Source organism: Saccopteryx bilineata, chromosome 5, assembly GCF_036850765.1.
Source record: "Saccopteryx bilineata isolate mSacBil1 chromosome 5, mSacBil1_pri_phased_curated, whole genome shotgun sequence".
Lineage (NCBI taxonomy): Eukaryota > Metazoa > Chordata > Mammalia > Chiroptera > Emballonuridae > Saccopteryx > Saccopteryx bilineata.
The window spans coordinates 265,208,738-265,229,856 of record NC_089494.1 but is presented as its reverse complement, the minus strand read 5'-3'; the positions used below and the strand labels follow the sequence as shown (position 1 = coordinate 265,229,856).

At 59.4% G+C, this 21,119-nt stretch overlaps 1 protein-coding gene across 5 annotated transcripts in view; it reads right to left on the bottom strand.

The window, feature by feature from the left end:
- Positions 1–342: 342 nt before the first annotated feature.
- Positions 343–21,119, bottom strand: part of POLN (DNA polymerase nu) — a 171,184-nt gene continuing 150,407 nt past the window's right edge. For 2 of the 5 annotated variants that reach the window (XM_066278668.1, XM_066278669.1), the window contains 6 exons: positions 19,023–19,133; positions 17,102–17,180; positions 8,019–8,086; positions 6,831–6,886; positions 4,690–4,824; positions 343–2,918 (listed from right to left, as the gene is read on the bottom strand). In XM_066278668.1, the coding sequence (XP_066134765.1) occupies positions 2,691–2,918; positions 4,690–4,824; positions 6,831–6,886; positions 8,019–8,086; positions 17,102–17,180; positions 19,023–19,133 (677 nt within the window). In that variant the 3' untranslated portion in view covers positions 343–2,690. Of the gene's footprint in view, positions 2,919–3,953; positions 3,973–4,577; positions 4,825–6,830; positions 6,887–8,018; positions 8,087–17,101; positions 17,181–19,022; positions 19,134–21,119 lie in introns of those variants that run through there. The other 3 variants (XM_066278671.1, XM_066278672.1, XM_066278670.1) reach the window with 3 other exon arrangements.

Genomic DNA, 21,119 nt, shown 5'->3' with positions numbered 1-21,119 from the left:
GGGCGGGGCGGGGAGGGCAGGCAGTGGCCTCTCGTGGCCAGCACGGTGGGTCATGTTGGGGTGGCTCGGGGGTACCGTCCGCTTCCTTTGACCCTGTGCCTTCAGAGCCTCCGGTCCCTGGGGTGGGGGTGGACAGGGGCCGGGAGGCTGCTGGGGCCCACAGGCTGGGGCAGAGCCTGAGGCCCCGGGGCTGCCCATGTCTGGCTGACACGACCAAAGCACCTTGCTGGTGCTGGTACTGGTACTGGTTCTGGTTCTGGGTAGTGGTGTGGCCATCTCCTTCTCTGCAGGCGTCTGTGCAGGAGGGGCCTGTGGGCTGGGTGGGCTGCTGCGCTTTCCCCGATCAGATGGCCCAGAGGGAGGGGATGCTGCTTGGACTCTTGACCTTTCTTGACTGCCCTTGGTGGCTGCCAGGACTTGAGAGAGGTGCCAGGAGTATGTCGCAGGTTGGCCACACGTCTGGAACCCTGATACCCAGCCACCGAGGTGGGCAGGGCACCTGTGTGCCACCAGGCTGAGCATGCTCTATGCCCAGGACGGGATGCCGTTCGGCAGACCCCGAAGGCCACCAGGGGCAGATCCCCCCCCCCCAGAGGCTGGGCACCCTGGTGGGGGTGGTGCCCCTGGCCACATGTTTCCCTACAGATTGGAAGTCCATAAACATGCACTGAGATGTGAATTTTATACGTTTGTAGAAATTCTGATTTACTTCTTCTACCTCTGTGAAGCGTCCTCCTGGGGTCCTGCTCAGTGATATGTCTGGGCAGCTTCTCTCAGTTGGCCGGCCCTGGGCCCCTTCCTCCCTGCTGGCCTCCTGGTCCTCTCCAATGGCTGCCTGACGAGGCTCAGGGAAAAGCGGCCCTGGGCCAGGTATCTGTGCTCAGGGGTCAGGGCTCCCAGGGCTTCTGTTGTCTGTTCAGAAGCCTCTGTTTTTGGAGCAGAGAGCAGGAAGTGGAATCTTCTGGAATGTCTTCATTATAAGGCAACTCAAGGCAGCGGGATCCAGGACAGCTTTGGACTCCAGCGCCTGGCCCAGTGCCCCCAGGATCCTGGCATGGGGCTGGGGGCCATTTCCAGGGGCAGTCCCACTGCCCAGGTAGAGGCTCTGCAAATCCTTGGCTCTCCAGGGTTGCTGGTCCTGTACGTGCCAAGGCCAGCCGTGTGGTCAGGGCCAGGGAAGGGCCATGGCGGTGTTTCCCACTCTTTACCCCGATCCATGTCTGGCTTGGCCTCCCACTGCTGCCCTTGGGTGGAGGGATGGAGTCAGCCTGCCCTGAGTGGGTTGGGGGCTTGCCTTGGGGGAAGGTTTCGGCTGGGAGGCCCTGTGGTTTAGGCGGCCTGAGGCCGTGAGGTTTAGGCTGGGAGGCCCTGTGGTTTGGGCAGTCCCCCTTCCTGCTCTGGGTATCTTTCCTTAGAGAAGGCCCAGGTGGCTTCTTCAAGCATCTGGCAAATGCTTGGGAGCCTCTCTGGGTCACAGAGCCTGGCTCTGGCCTCTGAGGGGCACACTGGCAATGCAAGAGCCTGCTCCTACCTGCTCTGGGGGTGGCTGGCATTTCCCCCAAGCTAGTTTAGGGCTCGACAGCACCCACAGGGTGACCTTCCTATCAGTGTCCAGCCAGGCGGCACCGCGACCGTGTGTGTGGCAGCCACTTCTGTGAATCGGGTTTGGTTCCGGGCCTGTGTTCTGTGCTGGTGGCGCTCTGCCTGGGGGTTTTGGGGTGTGTGGTCCGGGCTGGGGAAAGGGGACAGATCCTGGAATGTCCTTGCTCTTTGGTGCTGACAACATTTTCCCAGGATGGTGAGGACTGGGGGGTAGGAGGGTGGGCCCTACCTACCACTGTTGGATGTATTTCTTTCCTTTTTTTTTTTTTAACAGCAATAATTAGCCATTTTGAAGAAGGGGTGTGCCTGTGTGTGCGTATGTGCACATGAGCGTGTGTGTGCTATGCATGCATGTGTGTCGTGTGCCTGGGTGCATCTGTGCACATATTCACGTCTGTGGTGACAGGAGGGAGTCTGGTGGCCAAGGGCACCCTGCTCCAGCCTGGGTGGAAGGCCAGCAGGTGCTTGGCAGGGATGGTGGTGGTGTCCCCAGCTTTCCTGCTGTGCTAGGCCTTCCTGGGTCCCCGTGACCCCTGAGTGTGGGGCTCCTTCCCCAGTGGAGGGTGCTGGATGGGCCTACATGAGGGTAGTGGGCGTCGGCCTGGCTCTCTGGGCATGTGGCGAAGGTGGCTGAGACCAGATTTGGTGACGTGGAGTCACCTTGGCCACCATGTATTCAGTCAAGGGGAGCCCAGAACTGTCACAGTGCCTAGTTTACTGTTTATGACTTTCCTGAGACCCCCAACATGTGCCAAAACAGCCCTAAAGGGCCCAGAGTGGTGGCGAGCCAAGTTCCAGAGGAGACAGGCTGCAGGACCAGGGGTGGGTAGGGGTCCCAGCTTCCTGTGGGTGTGTGAGCAGCAGGAGGGGTCGGGGCGGTGTGGCCCCTCCGCTTGAACGGCCCCCAATGCTGCTGTTTTTCAATAAAATTGGAGTTGATGGAACTGGGCTCTGTGCTTTCTTTATAAACTTATTTTTTTTGAGAGCGAGAGAGAGAGATACAGAGGGACGGAGACGGGAAGGGAGAGAGATGAGAAACATCAGCTCATAGTTGCGGCACCTTAGCTGTTCACTGACTGCTTCTCATACTAAACATTTCTTATGCTTCCTTGAGGCATCCCAGCCCGTGCTGGCTGGGAAGGGCTGATTTTCTGCAGACACGGGGCTCCTGCAGGAGGCTGGACCAGGTGCTGGGGTGACCGATTGAGCTGAGACGCCCTTTCCCTGTCCGGCACCCTCTGCCAGGGGCTCCACGACAAGCCTGGGTATCCACAGGTGGTGTTGGGCCCACTTGGGAGGGCAGTGGGGTCTGGGCTCTGTCAGAGAAGGAAACGGCGTGGGGTTGGAGGTCCAGGTGGGACAGCAGGATGAGGAGGGGTGAGGGAAGTTCAGGGTGGACACTCTCGCCTTATTGGTAGGGGCCTGCGCCAGCCCAGCCCGGGCACCTTTCCACAGCAGGTCTTCTGCCCTGGCCCGGCTCCCGGCACCCCCCTTCCTGCAGCACGCGCACCTCGGCCCCGGGAGAGCGTCAGGTGTGCTCCCTTCTCCGGGATATTCCAAGTTAAAGCAGTGCCAGTGGGTCTAGAAGCCTGAAGGTCCCAGCACAGGGATGTGCCAGCCATGTGGCTTTGTCCCTGCATGCCACGCTCTGGCCCGGCTGGCCCAGGGGACATGGGGCATGCTTGGACATCAGTTCCCAAGGCCAGTCATTTGTTTTGAGCAGAACATCCATTGTGAAGCCCTCCAGCGGCAGTGCCTCTGAAGTGACTGTAAAGACAGGCCGCTGGAGGCCTGGCCACCACGAACACGCATGCATCACAGGCACACCCTGTGAGACCAGCGGCAATATCCTGGAGCCAGGAGGAAAGAGGGGCCGGGCCTGGTAAACTGTAATGAGCATTCACGTCTCCCGAGGAACACGATGCCACCACGAACACGCGTGCATCACAGGCACACCCTGTGAGACCAGCGGCAATATCCTGGAGCCAGGAGAAAAGAGGGGCCGGGCCTGGTAAACTGTAATGAGCATTCACGTCTCCCGAGGAACACGATGCCACCACGAACACGCATGCATCACAGGCACACCCTGTGAGACCAGTGGCAATATCCTGGAGCCAGGAGGAAAGAGGGGCCGGGCCTGGTAAACTGTAATGAGCATTCACGTCTCCCGAGGAACACGATGCCACGTCCTGTGGGCGCTGCAAAGGCGGCAGCACAGAAAACCTGCTCCCTATTTAAACCAGAGCCACCGTGGCATGTGTGGGAGAGCCTCCGGACCTGGAACTGACCTGGGTGCCTGTCAACACGTCCACCCTGCCTCAGACAGGTGCCACGGGAACCCAGGTGTGGGTCCAGGTCCAGATCAGGAAGCTAGAGGGAAGGCAGAGGCCCTTCCAGATGCCAAGGTGGTCTGGAAAGGGGGTCACCTGAGCGCATTCCCAGGGGCCGCGACGGAGGCCGCAGGGCAGAGGTGCAGGGCACAGCCGGGGCTGCAGGCCCCGCTGGGCACTTATCAGCCAGGTGTGCTTGTACAAGTGATACAACTTTTCTGTGCCTCAGTTTCCACTTCCCCTTCCACTGTGCAAGGGGGGCGAATGGTGCTCCTGTCACAGGCTGCTGCAAGGCTGTTGGGGAGCACAGCTGTGCCCTGGCCTTGGCACTGGGTGGTCTGTGAGAATGTCTTTGAGGACAGAGTGGGGTCAGGGAGCCGGCCTGCTTTGAGGGTCTGGTCACCGGCCTGCCTGAGGCTCGGGGGGAGACTGAGCCCCTGCCAGCTGGTATGGGGCACTCAGCCCTGGCTCTGGCTAAGTGGCTAGGGGCAGTGGCCATGGTGTTCCCACCCAGAGGAAGAAATCACCGGACAGGGATGAGACAGCTTTGTATATGGCATTTACTCCAGGCGATGACCCACAGGGTGACTGTGTGGGCCATGCCCTGTCCTGTTCTAGCCACAGCCAGTACAAACCGTCAGTTGCTGACCTTGGGGAAGGCCACCCCAATGGGCTGGTAGGAACCAGCTCTGCCCTCCTGCTGTTGCCCGGGGCTACAGACAAAATGAAGGTGAGAAATGCAGGCGCAGGCGCTGACCTGGGGCTCAGTCACAGTCTGCTGGTTGCTTGGAGACTCAGCAGGATGTGGGTGTGGCTGAGGGTTCAGGGCCTCCTGCAGTGGCACCAGGTGTCCCCATGAACGGCCAGCACTCAGGTTCACCTTCAGGGGCACCTGTGGGTGGCAGCCAGAAGTGAGTACCAGGTCTGGGCCAGCCCTTCCCAGTCATTGCCGGTCACCTCCCAGGTCCTACACAGGTGGACAGGACACAGTGCACAGGCACACAGGACCGGACACAACCACAGCAACGCTGCTGCAGACAGATGCACACACACACGCACAGAGACAGGCAGACAGATGCACACACACACGCACAGAGACAGGCAGACAGATGCACACACACACGCACAGAGACAGGCAGACAGGCTCCACCAAAGTCACCTTCCCAGTCATTATACCTCTATTTTGGTCGAGTCCCCCACCTGATCTGCTAGGGCCTCTGTGCCAATGAGCATGCCTGCAGGGGCGGGGCCAGGCAAGGAGGATCCCCGAGACCTGAGAGCGGGGTTGGAGAGCCCTCCCTGGGGCCTTGACCCTGAGTGGGCCCTTGCCCAGGGCCTTGGACCTGGCTTAACAGCGCCCTCCCAACAGGGTGGGTGAGGCCCACTGCTGTCAGGCGCAGGGCAGTGGTCCTGGGCTTCTAGAGGAGGAAAGCCCCCCACGCCTCTCCTGAACCACCCAGAGCCCAGGAATTCCTGACCCTGCCTGGGCCCATGCTGGTGCTCCCTGACCCCGTCAAGCCGCTGCCTCAAGGTGAGGGGTCCCATGCAGGGGCCGTGGGGGCACAGAGCGTGGCCATAACCCCAAGGAGCGAGAAGGGAGGAGTGAGGAAGGATGAGGAGGGAAGAGGAAGGAGGGAGGAGAAGTGAGGAGGGAGGAGGGAGGAGGGAGAAGGAGGGAGGAGGGAGGAAGGATGAGGAGGGAGGAGGGAGGAGGGAGGAGGGAGAAGTGAGGAGGGAGGGGGGAGGAGGGAGGAGAAGGGAGAAGGGAGGAGGGAGGAGGGAGGAAGGAGGAAGGACGAGGGAGAAGTGAGGAGGGAGGAGGGAGGAGGAGGGAGGAGGGAGGAGGAGGGAGGAGGGAGGAGGGGGAAGTGAGGAGGGAGAAGGAGGAGGGAGGAGGGGGAAGTGAGGAGGGAGAGGGAGGAGGGAGGAGGGGGAAGTGAGGAGGGAGGAAGGATGAGGAAGGAGGGAGGAGGAGGGAGGAGGGAGGAAGGACGAGGGAGAAGTGAGGAGGGAGGAGGGAGGAAGGATGAGGGAGAAGTGAGGAGGGAGGAGGGACGAGGGAGAAGTGAGGAGGGAGGAGGGAGGAGGGGGAAGTGAGGAGGGAGGAGGGAGGAGAGAGGAAGGAGGAGGAGGGAGGAGGGAGGAAGGACGAGGGAGAAGTGAGGAGGGAGGAGGGAGGAAGGACGAGGGAGAAGTGAGGAGGGAGGAGGGAGGAAGGACGAGGGAGAAGTGAGGAGGGAGGAGGGAGGAAGGATGAGGGAGAAGTGAGGAGGGAGAAGTGAGGAGGGAGGAGGGAGGAGGGAAGAGGGAGGAGGGAAGGGGGCCTTCTGCAGAGGAAAGGAGGCTGTAAGGGAAGTTTGCAGCCTTTCCTTCAGTCCTTCCCGTTGGTGGATCCCAGGTGCCTAATGGCCAAAGTAGCCCCTCCGAAATGGCAGGGTCAGTGACAAGCATATCTGTCCTGCCCCGGGCAATGTGCATGGGCTTCAAGGGGCCCTACCTCCTTTTTGTCCCCCCATCTTCCCCACTGGCTCTGGGGAGCCCCTCTGAGAGATGCCCAGCCAGAAGAGGGGCTGGGACCAGGCTCAGCGGGTCCTAGGGTACATGTGAGGCAGGGAGGGGCACCCTGGTTGGAGGTCTGATAACATTCCTTGCCAAGCCTAGAGGGACACCTGGCTCAGTTTCCGAAGCCCCCAAGGACGCCCACTGTGGTTCTCACCTTGTCACCCGAGGGGCGAGTGGGGGAGGGCAGCCTGGGGCTCAGGTGCTGTGGGCAGGGCTGGGGTCATGCCCTGTCCTGGCTCTCCCGCCCTGGGGAACCCAGACTCTCTCCTACAGGGCGGGGGGGGGGGGGCTCTAGCTGCTAGGTGAGAGTGAATGGTCCCCACCCCTCCCCCTCACCTGCAGCTCCAACGCCCTCACGTACTGCAAGGACTCCATGGTTCCCCTGACAAGAGCTAGGATAAAGGAGGGGGGGCAGTTTGAGCCCCAGGGCAGAGTTGGGGCCCTGAGAAGCCCAGCCCCCACCCCAAGCCCTTTCCTGCAGGGCTCCCTGGCCGGTTCCAGCTCCTACGGCCACGTCCACAGCACAGACTTTGAGGCCGCTTAACCATCTCCACTGTGGGTCCCACGGGCGAGGACGACACTCTTGTACCCGCAGCGCTGAGGCCCCAGCAGCAGGGTCTCAGCTGCTGGCCTCCTGAGCCCCTCAGAGTGCCCGGTGTGGTCAGGCAGGTGTCAGACCAGAGCCGGAGGCCCCGCGCACCCGGCTCAGGTCCCAGGGAAGGTCCAGGTGATGGTGATGTCTGTAGGGACAATGCTGTGGCTCTGGTGGGTTGGCCTCACCATGAGGCCTCACTCACACGGGGCAATGATGCTCGGGCCCTGGGAAGGGAGCAGCCCAGGTGGGGGCAGGGTCAGCTTTTGGCTCAGGGTTTCTGAGTTAATTTGCCTCTTAAACAGATATTGCATTCCATCCTACTAAGTTAACTGACATTTCAATAAAAAGATCTGGACAGAAATACCCAAGGTACAGGCAGAGGCTGCCTTGCTCTCTGCCCTCCTGCTCGCTCCGGCAAGGCCCCATCAATTGTGTCAGGCTGGAGATTTCCTCCACCAGCCCCCCCCCCCCCCCCGAGAGCTGACAGCTGGCAGGAACACCCTTCAGAGAAGGCAGAGCCCCGGGCTTGGAGTCCTCACAGAGCTGGGCCTCAGCAGCCGGAACCCCTCACTACAACCCCCCCAGCCCTGCCCCCCCAGCCTGGAGCCTCCGCTGCTGCCCCCAGCTTCCCAGGGCCCCCGCGGCTGAGGCCCCCAGCTTCCCAGGGCCCCCCGCGGCTGAGGCCCCCAGCTTCCCAGGGCCCCCCGCGGCTGAGGCCCCCAGCTTCCCAGGGCCCCCGCGGCTGAGGCCCCCAGCTTCCCAGGGCCCCCGCGGCTGAGGCCCAGTCCACAAAAGAGCACTGGAGTTCCTTGAAGGCTGCTGGCCAGGGTGCAGATAACACAGTGCAGGAGGCAGGGCAGACTCCCAGCCAGGCACAGGGAGACGCTTTAACTCTTTGTATAGTGAGTTCTGTTACCCTCTGGGCTCACCTGCAAACTCAGGAATCTGTGAATCTTCTACTTCAAACAGCAGTTCATCGTGAATTTGGGCAACCAACCTGAAAGACACACATCCCAGGACGGAGTCAGTCTACACTGGGGGCACTCAGGACATCATATTCTGTTTGCCCAGCAAGGGGGTGTCGTGGGGGGGGTCACAGAGGGGCCGGCTGCCATCCAAGGTCTGGCACCGGTGTCACACAGGATGTAATTCAGTGGGGAGTGGGTGGACCCAGCTGGGGGGCCTGTTATCTGGGTCACCCCATTGTCATAAGGGACAGCCTCCAGTAAGGAGGGGGCACAGGTAGAAGTGACCAATGAGGGGAGGCAGAGGGCCCAGAGGGGGCCACTGCCACCCAGGGAACCTGGCCAGGGCACTGCAGGTGGAAAGTCCAAGCAGCAGCAGCAGCAGAGACCACCGGGGGCACTGAGGCCCTGACATGGGCTTAAGAGGAGGATCTCCACTGATCAGTGGGTATGGGGCCTGCTGTGAGGGGTGAAGATGAATTAGGAATACGGGGGACCCTGGGGAAACAAGAAGCACTTTCCATTTTGCACACTAGCTTAGGGGAAGGTGATGGGAGAGAGAAAACCTTTCTTTAAAATTTTACTTTGTTTTTTGTATTTTTCTGAAGTGAGAAGCGGGGAGGCAGAGACAGATTCCGGCATGCGCCCAACCGGGATCCACCCAGCAAGCCCACTAGGGAGTGATGCTCAGCCCCTCTGGGGCGTTGCTCCATTGCTCAGCAACTGAGCTCTTCTTAGCACCCGAGGCAGAAGCCATGGAGTCATCCTCAGAACCTGGGCCAGCTTTGCTCCCATGGAGCCTTGGCTGCAGAAGGGGAAGAGAGAGATAGAAAGAGAGGAGAGGGGGAAGGGTGGAGAAGCAGATGGGCACTTCTCCTGTGTGCCCTAGTCAGGAATCGAACCCAGGACTTCCACACGCCGAGCTGACGCTCTACCACTGAGCTAGCTGGCCAGGGCCTAAAATTTTACTTTTTTATTTTTATTTTACTTTTGAAGTCAAATATTTAATAAAATTTAGAAAGTACATTCAAACTTCAAGAGTACAAAACAAAAATATCTTCACTCCCCAGTTCCCCTGCCAGGCCAGGACTGCAGAAGTCCTTCCCTCAGTGTGGAGCCATGCCACGTGCACAAGACAGCATGGTCCTGCCTGTGCTGTCCCGGTGTGGACGCTGCCTGTAGCAGGGGCACCTCATGGCAGCCCGTTCCTGCTCCTAAGACCTGCCCTTACTCTGCTGGGCTCTGGGGGTGGGGCGGAGCCCCATGGGCTCCATCACAATGAACAGGGCCCCCGTGTTCATTCCAGCTCCCTCCAAGGGGTAAGACCCGGCACGGGATGCCGCCCTGGCTCTGTGCTCTGACAGCCCCAGCACATCCCACCCTTCATTTGCAGCCCCTCTCTAAGCGCCTCAGCACCCCTCAAGAGAGGCACCTGTCCCTACCTTCCCCCGGCAGGGAGAGGGAGCGGAGGCGGGCTACAGAAAGATGCTGTACAGAAGGGCCTGTGTAAGGAGAGTCCACGTTTCCTGGGTAATACACCATCCAGGGGCAGGGGTCTCAGCAGGGCTTAGATTCAAGTGACAGAGTGGCAGGTGCAGAAGTGTGCGTAGGGTGGGGTGGTGCTCCAGGGCCACCCGGGGGCCGGCTGCACAGAACCCGGACTGCCTCTAGATTCGGCCAGACCTCACAAGCTAGTCTTCACACACTTTTGAGAAGGTGGGAACTGGGTTGGCGTGTGTGCCTGGCGCAGGTGATGCCTGCCTTGGGCTGTGGCCCTGGGCCTGGTGCCCGCGCTCCCTCTGCGTGGATGCAAGGGGCCCCCTGTGCACTCAGGGGGGAGGAGGTGTGGAGCAGGTGACCCAGAGGATGATCTTGAGGCCCTGCAGGCCTCTGGGAAGGATGGTGTGTGCTGGGGGGGAGCATCCTGTGTGCTCTACCCTTTGTGTGACCTGGATGCGAGTTTCCGAGAGTAGGCCTTTGATCTTCGAGGGCTGGGCCACACCCAGGCCTGTCACCTCGCTGCCCGTCTGGCAGGCACAGAACGTGCAGAAGGGGGCAGTGGGCAGACCGCCCCACGTGGTGAAGCTGTGAGCCCAGCCTGACTGGGAAGCGGAGGCTGCACACAGGAGGAGTGGTGAAGCCCATAGGGCAGTGATCATCATGACGGTGAACCCAGGCTAGAGCCGGGGCAACTGTGCAAACCCCAGTGCAGAGACGGATTGTGGGGGCATTTTCTGTAGACGAATGCAGGACTTCGTAGCAGAGATGTGGGGGTCTACCCAACCTGTTCCTCCTCTTTCTTTGCTGTTGGGTGGGGTGGAGATGGGGCTGGGTCCATAGCTAAACATTTCCAAGGCTCTCCCAGATGGGGAGCCCCCTGAGCTATGTGTACCCCCAACCTCCAGGAAGGCTCTGTCAAGGCTGACTTGCCTGGGGGTCAGGTACCCTTGTGACTGTTGCTAGTTTCTTCTTTTGCCTGTATGGGACAGCTACAGCAGCCACTTCCATCATGGCATCAAGAGAGAAAGGGCCAGTGAGCCGGAGGGATCTGGGTCCTGCTGTCTAGAACCTCTGGCCCGAAGTCAGCAACGGCGGCGCTCTGGACTTCTCATGACAGAAGGAAAACCCACCCTTTGGGGCCTGAGCTGCTGCACTGGGATTGTTTTACAAGCTGCAAGGCCACATCTCCAGGGAGTGAACCCACAGGATGCCATGCTGGGCCCAGACCCGGAGCAGGCCTCTGGCCACAGGCCCCCCGCCCCGGACTGCCCCTAGGGAGGTGTGCCTGCATTTGCTATGCAGCCTCTGGCCCAGAGCTGTGGGCACTACCCTTCCAGAGGTCGGGCCAGGCGGGCAGCATTGGTTTTGCTTTCTCAGTAATGTCAAGGTCACTGGTGGGGTCTTCGGTTGCAATGGGGACTTAGTTTTCAAATTTCAGAAACCTCAGAACAGGCATTCCTAAGTCCTTCTAGGTCGCTGCCATGGTTTTCACACTTCCTGAAGTCACATTGTGAAACTCTGAACTGCTGGTGTGGCAGCAACCTAAGAATAGGTTTGAACTGCTAGTCACTTACACATCACTCACAGCTGAGTGTGACTCTATTACATTTCTAGTTGGAAACTGGGACACAGGGAAGAAGTAGAAACAGATGCTGTAGTGTGAAGCACATGAAGACAGGTGGCGGATCTGCTACTCCCAGGAGGCGAACTGACTATCGGGTGCCGTCCACTGTTGGTTCTGCACTGGGCAGCATGCCTGAGAAGGGAAAGGGCCGCTCCAGTGGGGGGCACTCCCGAAGAGCCCCGCCTCAGCTCCCCGTCTGTGGCAGCCTGGGCAGCTCCCTCCAGGGCCCCACATCCTCGGTGCTGACGCTCAGGCCCTGGAACTGCTCCGAGTCCCTCCGGCTGTGTCCCCTCTGTCCACTCTCCTGTGTAGGGCTGCAGGGCTGTTGAGGACTCTACCTACCACCTCTTCTTCTGGCCAAGTCCAGGTCCTGCCCCCCCTCCATCCCCGGACCCCACCGTCCCTTGAGGCCACTCCTCCTGCCTCCCCTGGGCCCCAGGTACCTTTCTGCCCCTTTTGAAGCCTAGAGAGCGAGTGCCAGACCTGGCCACAGGGTGCCCTTGGGGTGCTGCTGCACTGGGGGGCAGCCAGCGGTCAGAGAGCTGCCCAGGTGGTGAGCAGGTGAGCCATCTTACACAGGCTGTCCTGACACCCAGGGCAAAGAGCGAGTGTCTCTCTGAGGCTGCCGCCCATGTTGGGGTTCAGGCGGGGTTCCCGGTTCCTTCTCGGAGGTGCAGGGAAGGTGCAGAGCCAGGTAGGGAGGCCCAGGCCGGCCCAGCGGTGGGAACATGGACATGTGGGATCACGCTCTGAACCTTGGTTTTCCCTCTCCTCACTGGGGTGTGGGGGCCGACAGTCTCTACACTTCTTGCCAGCTCCCCCACGTCCTGACACCAAACAGGCCTTTTCACAGAGGTCCCACGTCCCCTGGTCTGCCAGCACTGACAGGGAGCCAAAGACAAGTGAGCTTTCCCGGCGACGGCAGAAGTTGGCGTGGGCGGCTCCCCTGGCCTTCCTGCTCTGGGCCCACGGTTGTAGCCCATGGGGCACTTGGGGTGACTGGATGGGGCTCTGGGTGTGTGTGTGTCCTCTGCGCAACCATCAGCCTCCCGGACATACACTTCACGTACGCTGCTTCAGGCAGACACAGCTCACACGTAGCCCATGTGGTCCCTCTGGAACCAACCCGGGGCCCTTTCTATTGCTCTGGGAGGAACAGGTCATGTTTAAAGAACATAGAACACAAAATGCCACCAATTCCACACCAGTCTGCTTGGTTTTCTAAAGCAACACAATGCATTCTGTTATGAAAAGTATTTCCTAAAGACAATACGAGGGGTCCTTGGGTTACAACACAGTTCCGTTCCCATGACAGTGACGTAACCTGAATTTTGGTGTAAGTCGAAATACATCCTAGTGTAAGTCACTTACATATCCTAACATAGTTGTAAAATCATAACCTAGAACATAAAAACACAACTAAGCCTGACCTGTGGTGGCGCAGTGGATAAAGCGTCGACCTGGAACGCTGAGGTCGCAGGTTCGAAACCCTGGGCTTGCCTGGTCAAGGCACATATGGGAGTTGATGCTTCCAGCTCCTTCCCACCTTCTCTCTCTGTCTCTCTCTCCTCTCTCTCTCCCTCTCTATCTCTCTCTCTCCCTTTCTCTCTCCTCTCTAAAATGAATAAATAAAAATTTTTAAAAAATTTTAAAAAAGAAATCTTTAAAAAAACACAACTAAGTCTCAGAAAAAGAAAAAGGACATAAATCCACTGTACTGTCATCCATTTTGGACTGTTAAAAGCACAAGTGTTCTGTGTAGGAGCCATGATAAAAGCCAAAAAGTCAACAAACAAAGCAACACAAACAGAACACTTGTGCTTTTAACGTCCAAAGTGGTGCAGGTGAGAGTACCGGGGGGCCGCCAGCTTCCTCTCGCATACGCCGGGTTACTGCGCGTTCTTCCATCGTGAACAACCAAACTGGTTTGACCACGTAGTCCGTAAGTATGACGCTAACGGCATCAGCCGAAACACTCACATCTCAATTTTTTTTTTTCCTGTATTTTTCTGAAGCCGGAAACGGGGAGAGACAGTCAGACAGACTCCTGCATGCGCCCGACTGGGATCCACCCCGCACGCCCACCAGGGGCGATGCTCTGCCCACCAGGGGGTGATGCTCAGCCCCTCCGGGGCGTCGCTCTGTTGCGACCAGAGCCACTCTAGCACCTGGGGCAGAGGCCAAGGAGCCATCCCCAGGGCCCGGGCCATCTTTGTTCCAATGGAGCCTTGGCTGCGGGAGGGAAAGAGAGAGACAGAGAGGAAGGAGAGGGGGAGGGGTGGAGAAGCAGATGGGCGCTTCTCCTGTGTGCCCTGGCCGGGAATCAAACCCGGGACTTCCGCACGCCAGGCCGACGCTCTACCACTGAGCCAACCAGTCAGGGCACATCTCAATTTTTTTAAGTGTCCATGGGAGTGAGTGCCGTAAACTTGAAACGTGGTATGTCAAGACTGTTGTAACCCGAGGACACCCTGTCTCTATGGTGACAGGAAAATGACCAGCAAAGGTGTTAAATTCCTGGGTGAGAATTGTTTATGCTTATTACTTCAGGACTCTGTCACCAAAAAAGACCCAAAATCCTCATATACCAACTGGCTTCTTTATCAATCCTTCAAAAAATGAAAACAGACCCGGCTTTCTAGACTTACAGTATCTCAGACACAGGACAACCCGCCCAGACGGTGAACGGGCACAGGCTGCCCACAACTTTGCCCAGATTCATCCCACAGCAACGACGGAAGTGAGCAGGATGCACGGATTGAGGCACTGATCAGAACGCCCTGGCCAGGTGGCTCAGGAGGTAGTTGTCTCAGCATGCTGAGGTGGCCGGTTCAATCCCCGGTCAGGGCACATAAGAGAAGCAATCAATGAATGAGTGCACAACTAAATGAAACAACTAAGTGGAGCAGTGAGTTAATGCTTCTCTCTCTCTCTCTCTCAAATCATGGGAAAAACTGAAGAGAAGAAACAAAGGAAACCCTTAGGAACTCGGGCACAGACGGCAGCAAATGTGGCAGGAGAAACCAGGGAGAGGGAGGTTTTTACATTCCGCTCCTGCCTCCCCCGTCCCTGCAGGAATCAGACCCGCAGCTCAGACCCGCACAGGGACCAGTGAGGTGACCGGGCTCTCAGATACCCTGCGCCCACCCTGCCCCCAGGACTTGGATGACAGCTCAGGGACAGCCTCCTGCCTAGGCAGCTTTTCCCAAGGGTGGAAAGTGAGGCAGGACAGAGGAGGCCACGGGGCGTGGCCAACAGCGGTTCCATGTGGCTTGGGACAGTCTCCTTCCCTCTCCTGGACTCGGGGGCCAGTCCATCGTCCTGCAGTGCCCTTTGCCTGGTATACACTTCTGTACAAAGTTGATGAAATTGCCAAAGAAACACAGACTCAAAAGTCAACATGAACAGCAGGAAATATTAGAAGAAATGTAAGAAGTGGCTTTAAAAAATTTTTTTTTCCCATTGATTTGAGGGAAAGAGGTGGGGGGAAGGGAGAGGAGGAAGAGAGAGGGAGAAAGAGAGAGAGAAAAGCATCAACTTGTTCCGCTTAGTTGTTTCATATAGTTGTATAGTCACTGATTGCTTCATGTGCCCTGACTAGGGATTGAACTGGCAACCTCAGTGTACCAGGATGATGCCTTATCCACTGAACTGCCCTGCCAGGCTGGAAATGGCTTTTTAAAGAGAAAAAGTTTCAGAAAAGGAAAGAAACATGCCCTGAGCATGTCAAATAATGTTAGAAATATAGAGAAAGTGAGCTCAGATGGAAAAGGGTGGTCACAGGCCAGCAGGTCCCTATGTCCCAGGTAGCTAGAGGGGAGATCCAGCTGGCCTCTCTGGTGACACACCTGCCATGCGGGTTTGGGAGAGTGAGCATGACGCCCCTCAGGGTGGGGGTTGATGAGACCACTAAACATCTCATACTCTAGAGAAGCTGCTGTCTAACCCGCCCCGAGCCTGTCCTTGTGGTGGACATGCTGACCGCCCGGGAAGGGCCCATCAGTGGGGACAGGCCCACTCTGGCCAGTGTACTTGCAGTCTAGGGAGGGAGGGACCAGACCTTCTGGGACCTGACGTGGTCATCTGTCTGGGCACTTCGGGTTAGCCACATGGTCCCCAGGGCCAGGACCTGAGGAGCTGGGAGGGGTCGTCTGGGCTAGCAGAGGCCAGGCTAGGGCTCTATGTCCCCCAGCCACCTGGACACTGGACACTCAGGGAGGATGGATGCCTGGTGGAGGAACTACGGCGGAGTTCCTCCCTTCAGGGTGTGTTGGAATGCTGGCTCTGGGGGCAGAGGCAGAGGCAGAGGCAGAAGCTGGGCGTCCAGCACACTGACTACCGTGGGTAGCTGGAATGCTGTGGGAGGGGGGCAGTCTGGAGCCCCCGCGTCCCGAGGGGCTGCAGGGTCCTCCCTCCAGATGGGCAGCTGCGGTGCCTGAGGGGTCTGGGAGCTCTGAGAGGACACCTTTCTGCACCAGGACCACCAGAGACCTTACGGTGCCCCCAGGTGAACGACCTGCTGTCCCTGCCTGCTGCTGTGAGGAAGGGTCTGGGAGCTGAGAGGACGGCTTTCTGCACCAGGACCACCGGAGACCTTACGGTGCCCCCAGGTGAACGACCTGCTGTCCCTGCCTGCTGCTGTGAGGAAGGGTCTGGGAGCTGAGAGGACGGCTTTCTGCACCAGGACCACCAGAGACCTTACGGTGCCCCACGGTGAACGCCCTGCTGTCCCTGCGTGCTGCTGTGAGGAGGGGTCTGGGAGCTGAGAGGACGGCTTTCTGCACCAGGACCACCGGAGACCTTACGGTGCCCCCAGGTGAACGACCTGCTGTCCCTGCGTGCTGCTGTGAGGAGGGGTCTGGGAGCTGAGAGGACGGCTTTCTGCACCAGGACCACCAGAGACCTTACGGTGCCCCACGGTGAACGCCCTGCTGTCCCTGCGTGCTGCTGTGAGGAGGGGTCTGGGAGCTGAGAGGACGGCTTTCTGCACCAGGACCACCGGAGACCTTACGGTGCCCCCAGGTGAACGACCTGCTGTCCCTGCCTGCTGCTGTGAGGAGGGGTCTGGAAGCTCTGAGAGGACACCTTTCTGCACCAGGACCACCAGAGACCTTACGGTGCCCCACGGTGAACGCCCTGCTGTCCCTGCCTGCTGCTGTGAGGAGGGGTCTGGGAGCTGAGAGGACGGCTTTCTGCACCAGGACCACCAGAGACCTTACGGTGCCCCCAGGTGAACGCCCTGCTGTCCCTGCGTGCTGCTGTGAGGAGGGGTCTGGGAGCTGAGAGGACACCTTTCTGCACCAGGACCACCAGAGACCTTACGGTGCCCCCAGGTGAACGACCTGCTGTCCCTGCCTGCTGCTGTGAGGAGGGGTCTGGGAGCTGAGAGGACACCTTTCTGCACCAGGACCACCAGAGACCTTACGGTGCCCCCAGGTGAACGCCCTGCTGTCCCTGCGTGCTGCTGTGAGGAAGGGTCTGGGAGCTGAGAGGACGGCTTTCTGCACCAGGACCACCAGAGACCTTACGGTGCCCCCAGGTGAACGACCTGCTGTCCCTGCCTGCTGCTGTGAGGAGGGGTCTGGGAGCTGAGAGGACGGCTTTCTGCACCAGGACCACCAGAGACCTTACGGCGCCCCACGGTGAACGTCCTGCTGTCCCTGCGTGCTGCTGTGAGCAGGCCCTGGGTGCTCAGTCCAGCCCAGGTCAGGAGGAGCAGGCCCTCCCAGGAGTGCTGAGAGGAGCTCACACTCAAGAGAGTCCCTCTGCTTGGGGGGATGCTGATCTCGTCAGAATCATGACCCAGACCCACGGGCAGGCGCGAAGCCCGGGTTGTGTGTAGGCAGGCCTCCGACTCAAGCCCCGGGAAAGGCAGGTGCACACAGGAGGCCAACCTGGGCAGGCTGGCCACTCCCTCACTCACCTGGCTGTCAGGGTGGGGGATGTGGCCACTGCAGCAAAGATGCGGATCATGGCCATCTTGCAGAGGTCTGCGGCCGAGCCTGTGGTCACAAAGGATTCTTTTTCACTAACAACATGAGACCCCGAGCTCCAGCAGGGATTTCCCAGCTGCAAGCCAGCTCTCTCTGTTTTCTATGCTGTGTAACACATGACCCCACAACAACCCAGATCCACCCTCTCGTGGTTCCTGTATGTCAGGAGCCCAATATGTGTGCCGGGTCCTCTGCTCGGGTCAGGCTGAGACCAATGGCCTTATCTAGACGCTCGACTAGGACCCACTTCCGAGTGACCTCAGGTGGTTAGAAAAATTCATGTCCTTACAGCCAAGTGACCAAGTCTCCCATTTCTGTGCTGGCTGTTGGCCGAGGGCACTGTGCTCTCGGGTCATGGAGGCCACCCTGGGTCACTGTAGTGGACATGCCAGCATTCAGCTTGCACCTTCGTGGCCGGCAAGAAAGCACCTTCTACTGTCAGATTCCAACTCTGACCCCAAATCCTTCTGTCCAGGGCCCACCTAATTAGGTCAGGCCCACTGGGATGATCCCCCTTTCCACTAGCTCCATGTCAACTGACCAGGGACCTTTCCTCTATCTGCAAACCCCCGTTTTCCAGGTACCATGACCCCATCACAGGTGTGATGTCTCAGCACATGCGCAGGTCCTGCCCACACGTGGGACATGCTCATGGGGTCAGACTTGAGAGTTCTGTCCATCACACCAGCTAACAGAGTGACCAAGTGCAGATGTGCCTCACTTCCAGCTCCCACTGCCCTCCCTCTGCCTGGTCTTTCTATCTTGTTGAGCCTCAGCTTTCCAGTGCACAGAATGGGACTGGCACACCTCCTAGGTCTGGGTAGGAATAAATCCCATACTCAGCTGAGTGGTTCCTCCTCCAGCGCTGTGTCAGGCCCTTGCAAGGTGCTGGCCAGGATAGGGGACAGGCCTAGCTCAGTGCCAGGTGCACAGGGGGTGTCTGAACTGGTCTGATCACGGGAAACAGACCAGAGTTCAGGCTCCCACTGACGGTCCTACGGCAGTGCCCCCAGGACACTGACTTGCTTCCCCCCCCACACACAAGCATGGCAGGAATGCTGGACACGGAAGCCTGGTCTCTGACACTGACCGGCTGGCTGTGCGGGGGCTCAGGGCCCTGGGAACCACCTGCCAGAGGTGCGAAGTCAGGAGCTGGAGGAGAGGAGGAGGGAGCCCGAGTGGAGAGAGGACGGAGCACGGGCGACCAGAGGGGCAGGGCCCACGGCTTGCTGGCTGACGTGTCCGCCCTCATGGAGGCAGAACTCTCCGCAGACACTGACCACTGCTGCTCACCCAGGCACCTCGTCAGCTCAGCACAGGTGTGTGTTAACTAAGTGAGTGACTGGCAAGTCACTTACTCAGAGACCATGGTGGCGGCGAGGTGGCTCAGCGGGGGGATGAACTGTCAGCTACGCCTCCTTGTCAGCCTCTCGCATGAAGGTATTTTATAGCAGTTCTTACCAAAGGGGCTGGGACGTGCTGTGTTTGGATGCCTCACTGTAGCTCATACACCTGGCAGGTGTGAGGGGGATACAACAGCAAGTCCCAGGTCAAGAGTCCATGGACTGAGCTCCAGGCCCGGCCTGCCTACTGGCTAGATAAACTCCGAAGGCCTCAGTGTCCCCTTTGCAGACTGTCTTCTGGGGGAAATGTCACACTTACAAAGACTGCCAGGTACTGAGTACCCCTCCCCTTCAGGCGCTGGACTACCAGTGCCTCCTGACAGCACCTGCCAGGGAGGACAGGAGCAAGAAGGATGAGGACGGTGACCTGGTGGGTGTCACCCAGCCCTGCGGCTGCTAGAATCCTGGGAAGCGGATGGACCCAGCAGGTAAGCAGAGGCCTCGGTACCTTGCACTACGAAGTTCACCGCCTGCCGCTCTGCTTGTGCCCGGAGCCCCTGGTCCTGCGCGCGGATCCTGGGCAGCAGCCTCCTTCTGCCCATGATGGACGCCACGTAGCCTGGGTCACGTGAAGGAAAGCAGGGTGAGGGCAGAAGTGGGCAGGTGGGGTGTTCCCCTGTTGGGTAGGGCTCCCTCAGATTCAGTCCAGGGCCCAGTGAGACGCCCCCTGCCCCCGGGACTCCTGAGCTAGGGTGCTGCCAGGAGCTTGGCCAGAGGCCTTCTGGTCTGTCGCTAGGCAGCGGGTTCTGTGGTGGGAGATGAGCACAGCAGCAGGGTGGCCATTTCTTTCTTTTTTTTTTTAATATTTTTTATTTATTCATTTTAGAGAGGAGAGAGAGACAGACAGACAGACAGAAAGGAGGAGCAGGAAGCATCAACTCCCATATGTGCCTTGACCAGGCAAGCCCAGGGTTTTAAACCGCGACCTCAGTGTTTCCAGGTCAACACTTGATCCACTGCGCCACGACAGGGCAGGCAGGGTGGCCATTTCTTGCTGGTGTCACATTTTTGCAATCCCTTCCTCAGCTGGATTCCAAAAATGGCGCCACCACCTCAATGCCCCTGGCTCTTCCTGGTCTCTCTTGTCTCCGGTCAGGTCCCACCTCCTCTGGAGGCCGTGGCCGAAGGTGTTCTCCGGGGGCCCCAGCTGTTTCTGGGGAGCCTCTGTGCCCTATGTGTTTGTCACACCTGGAACCCCATTGTTTGGAAACTGTGTGTGAACGTGCTTGCTTCCTTGTGGGTCCCTAACTCCCCTGGGTTGTAGCTCCAGGAGATCCAGGGGATCCAGGAGACCCAGGAGCAGTGACCCCCTCGCACCAACAGTGCTGACAGGGCAGGCACCAACAGATGTTTGTGAAGAACAGAATGGCTGTCCAAGTATTTCCTCACGGTGTCTTCCCAGCAGTGTGATTTCAAGACAGTTATATCCAAGGAGGGGAGGGCTCTGGCCCTGGGTCCCAGCCCAGCACTCCGTTAGCTGTGAGATGGGGATAATGACACACCCACTTTGTGGAGCTGCAGCCACTAAAATCACACCTGGCCTCCAGGCCGCGTGGTGCAGTGCCTGCGTCTGTATCGTATTTCTGTCTGCACTGATCCTGGCTCCCTAGCTCTCATCAACCCTGGGTTCCATCACTACATTAACATGTCAAAATTGATAGTCTTATTTTTTCAAGCGTGGGGTTCCCAGGTCCAGGGATGGTTGGGGTTGGTGTGGCTTCAGTGTGGTTGCAAGAGGCTGCAGGTGGAGGCCAAGGCCGTGCAGGCCTCTGTGGGGCTCACCGCCCAGGCCAAGGGAGCCCGCAGCCTGCTCTGCACCAAGGCTGAATGTGGGGGCACACCCCAAAGGTCCTGCATGGGCAAGTGTCGGGACATGAGGGCGAGCTTGGGAGGAGCCTGTGCAGGGGCCACCCACCCTGGTCCTCCTGGGCTTGTGTGCAGGCTCCAGATGGCACGGCCATCAGCAGCCCCTGGGAGGGTCGGGGGGGGGGGGAGCCTGGGTGCGGAGGGGACACAGGGGAGCCCCTCGGGCAGTCTGGGCCCGCTGAGGGGAGCCCCTCGGGCAGTCTGGTGCTGAGAGGACACAGGGGAGCCCCTCGGGCAGGCTGGGCCCGCTGAGGGGAGCCACTCGGGCAGTCTGGGCCCGCTGAGTGGAGCCACTCGGGCAGTCTGGTGCTGAGAGGACACAGGGGAGCCCCTCGGGCAGTCTGGGCCCACTGAGGGGAGCCCCTCGGGCAGTCTGGTGCTGAGAGGACACAGGGGAGCCCCTCGGGCAGTCTGGGCCCGCTGAGGGGAGCCCCTCGGGCAGTCTGGTGCTGAGAGGACACAGGGGAGCCCCTTGGGCAGGCTGGGCCGGCTGAGGGGAGCCCCTCGGGCAGTCTGGTGCTGAGAGGACACAGGGGAGCCCCTCGGGCAGGCTGGGCCGGCTGAGGGGAGCCCCTCGGGCAGTCTGGTGCTGAGAGGACACAGGGGAGCCCATCGGGCAGTCTGGGCCCGCTGAGGGGAGCCCCTCGGGCAGTCTGGTGCTGAGAGGACACAGGGGAGC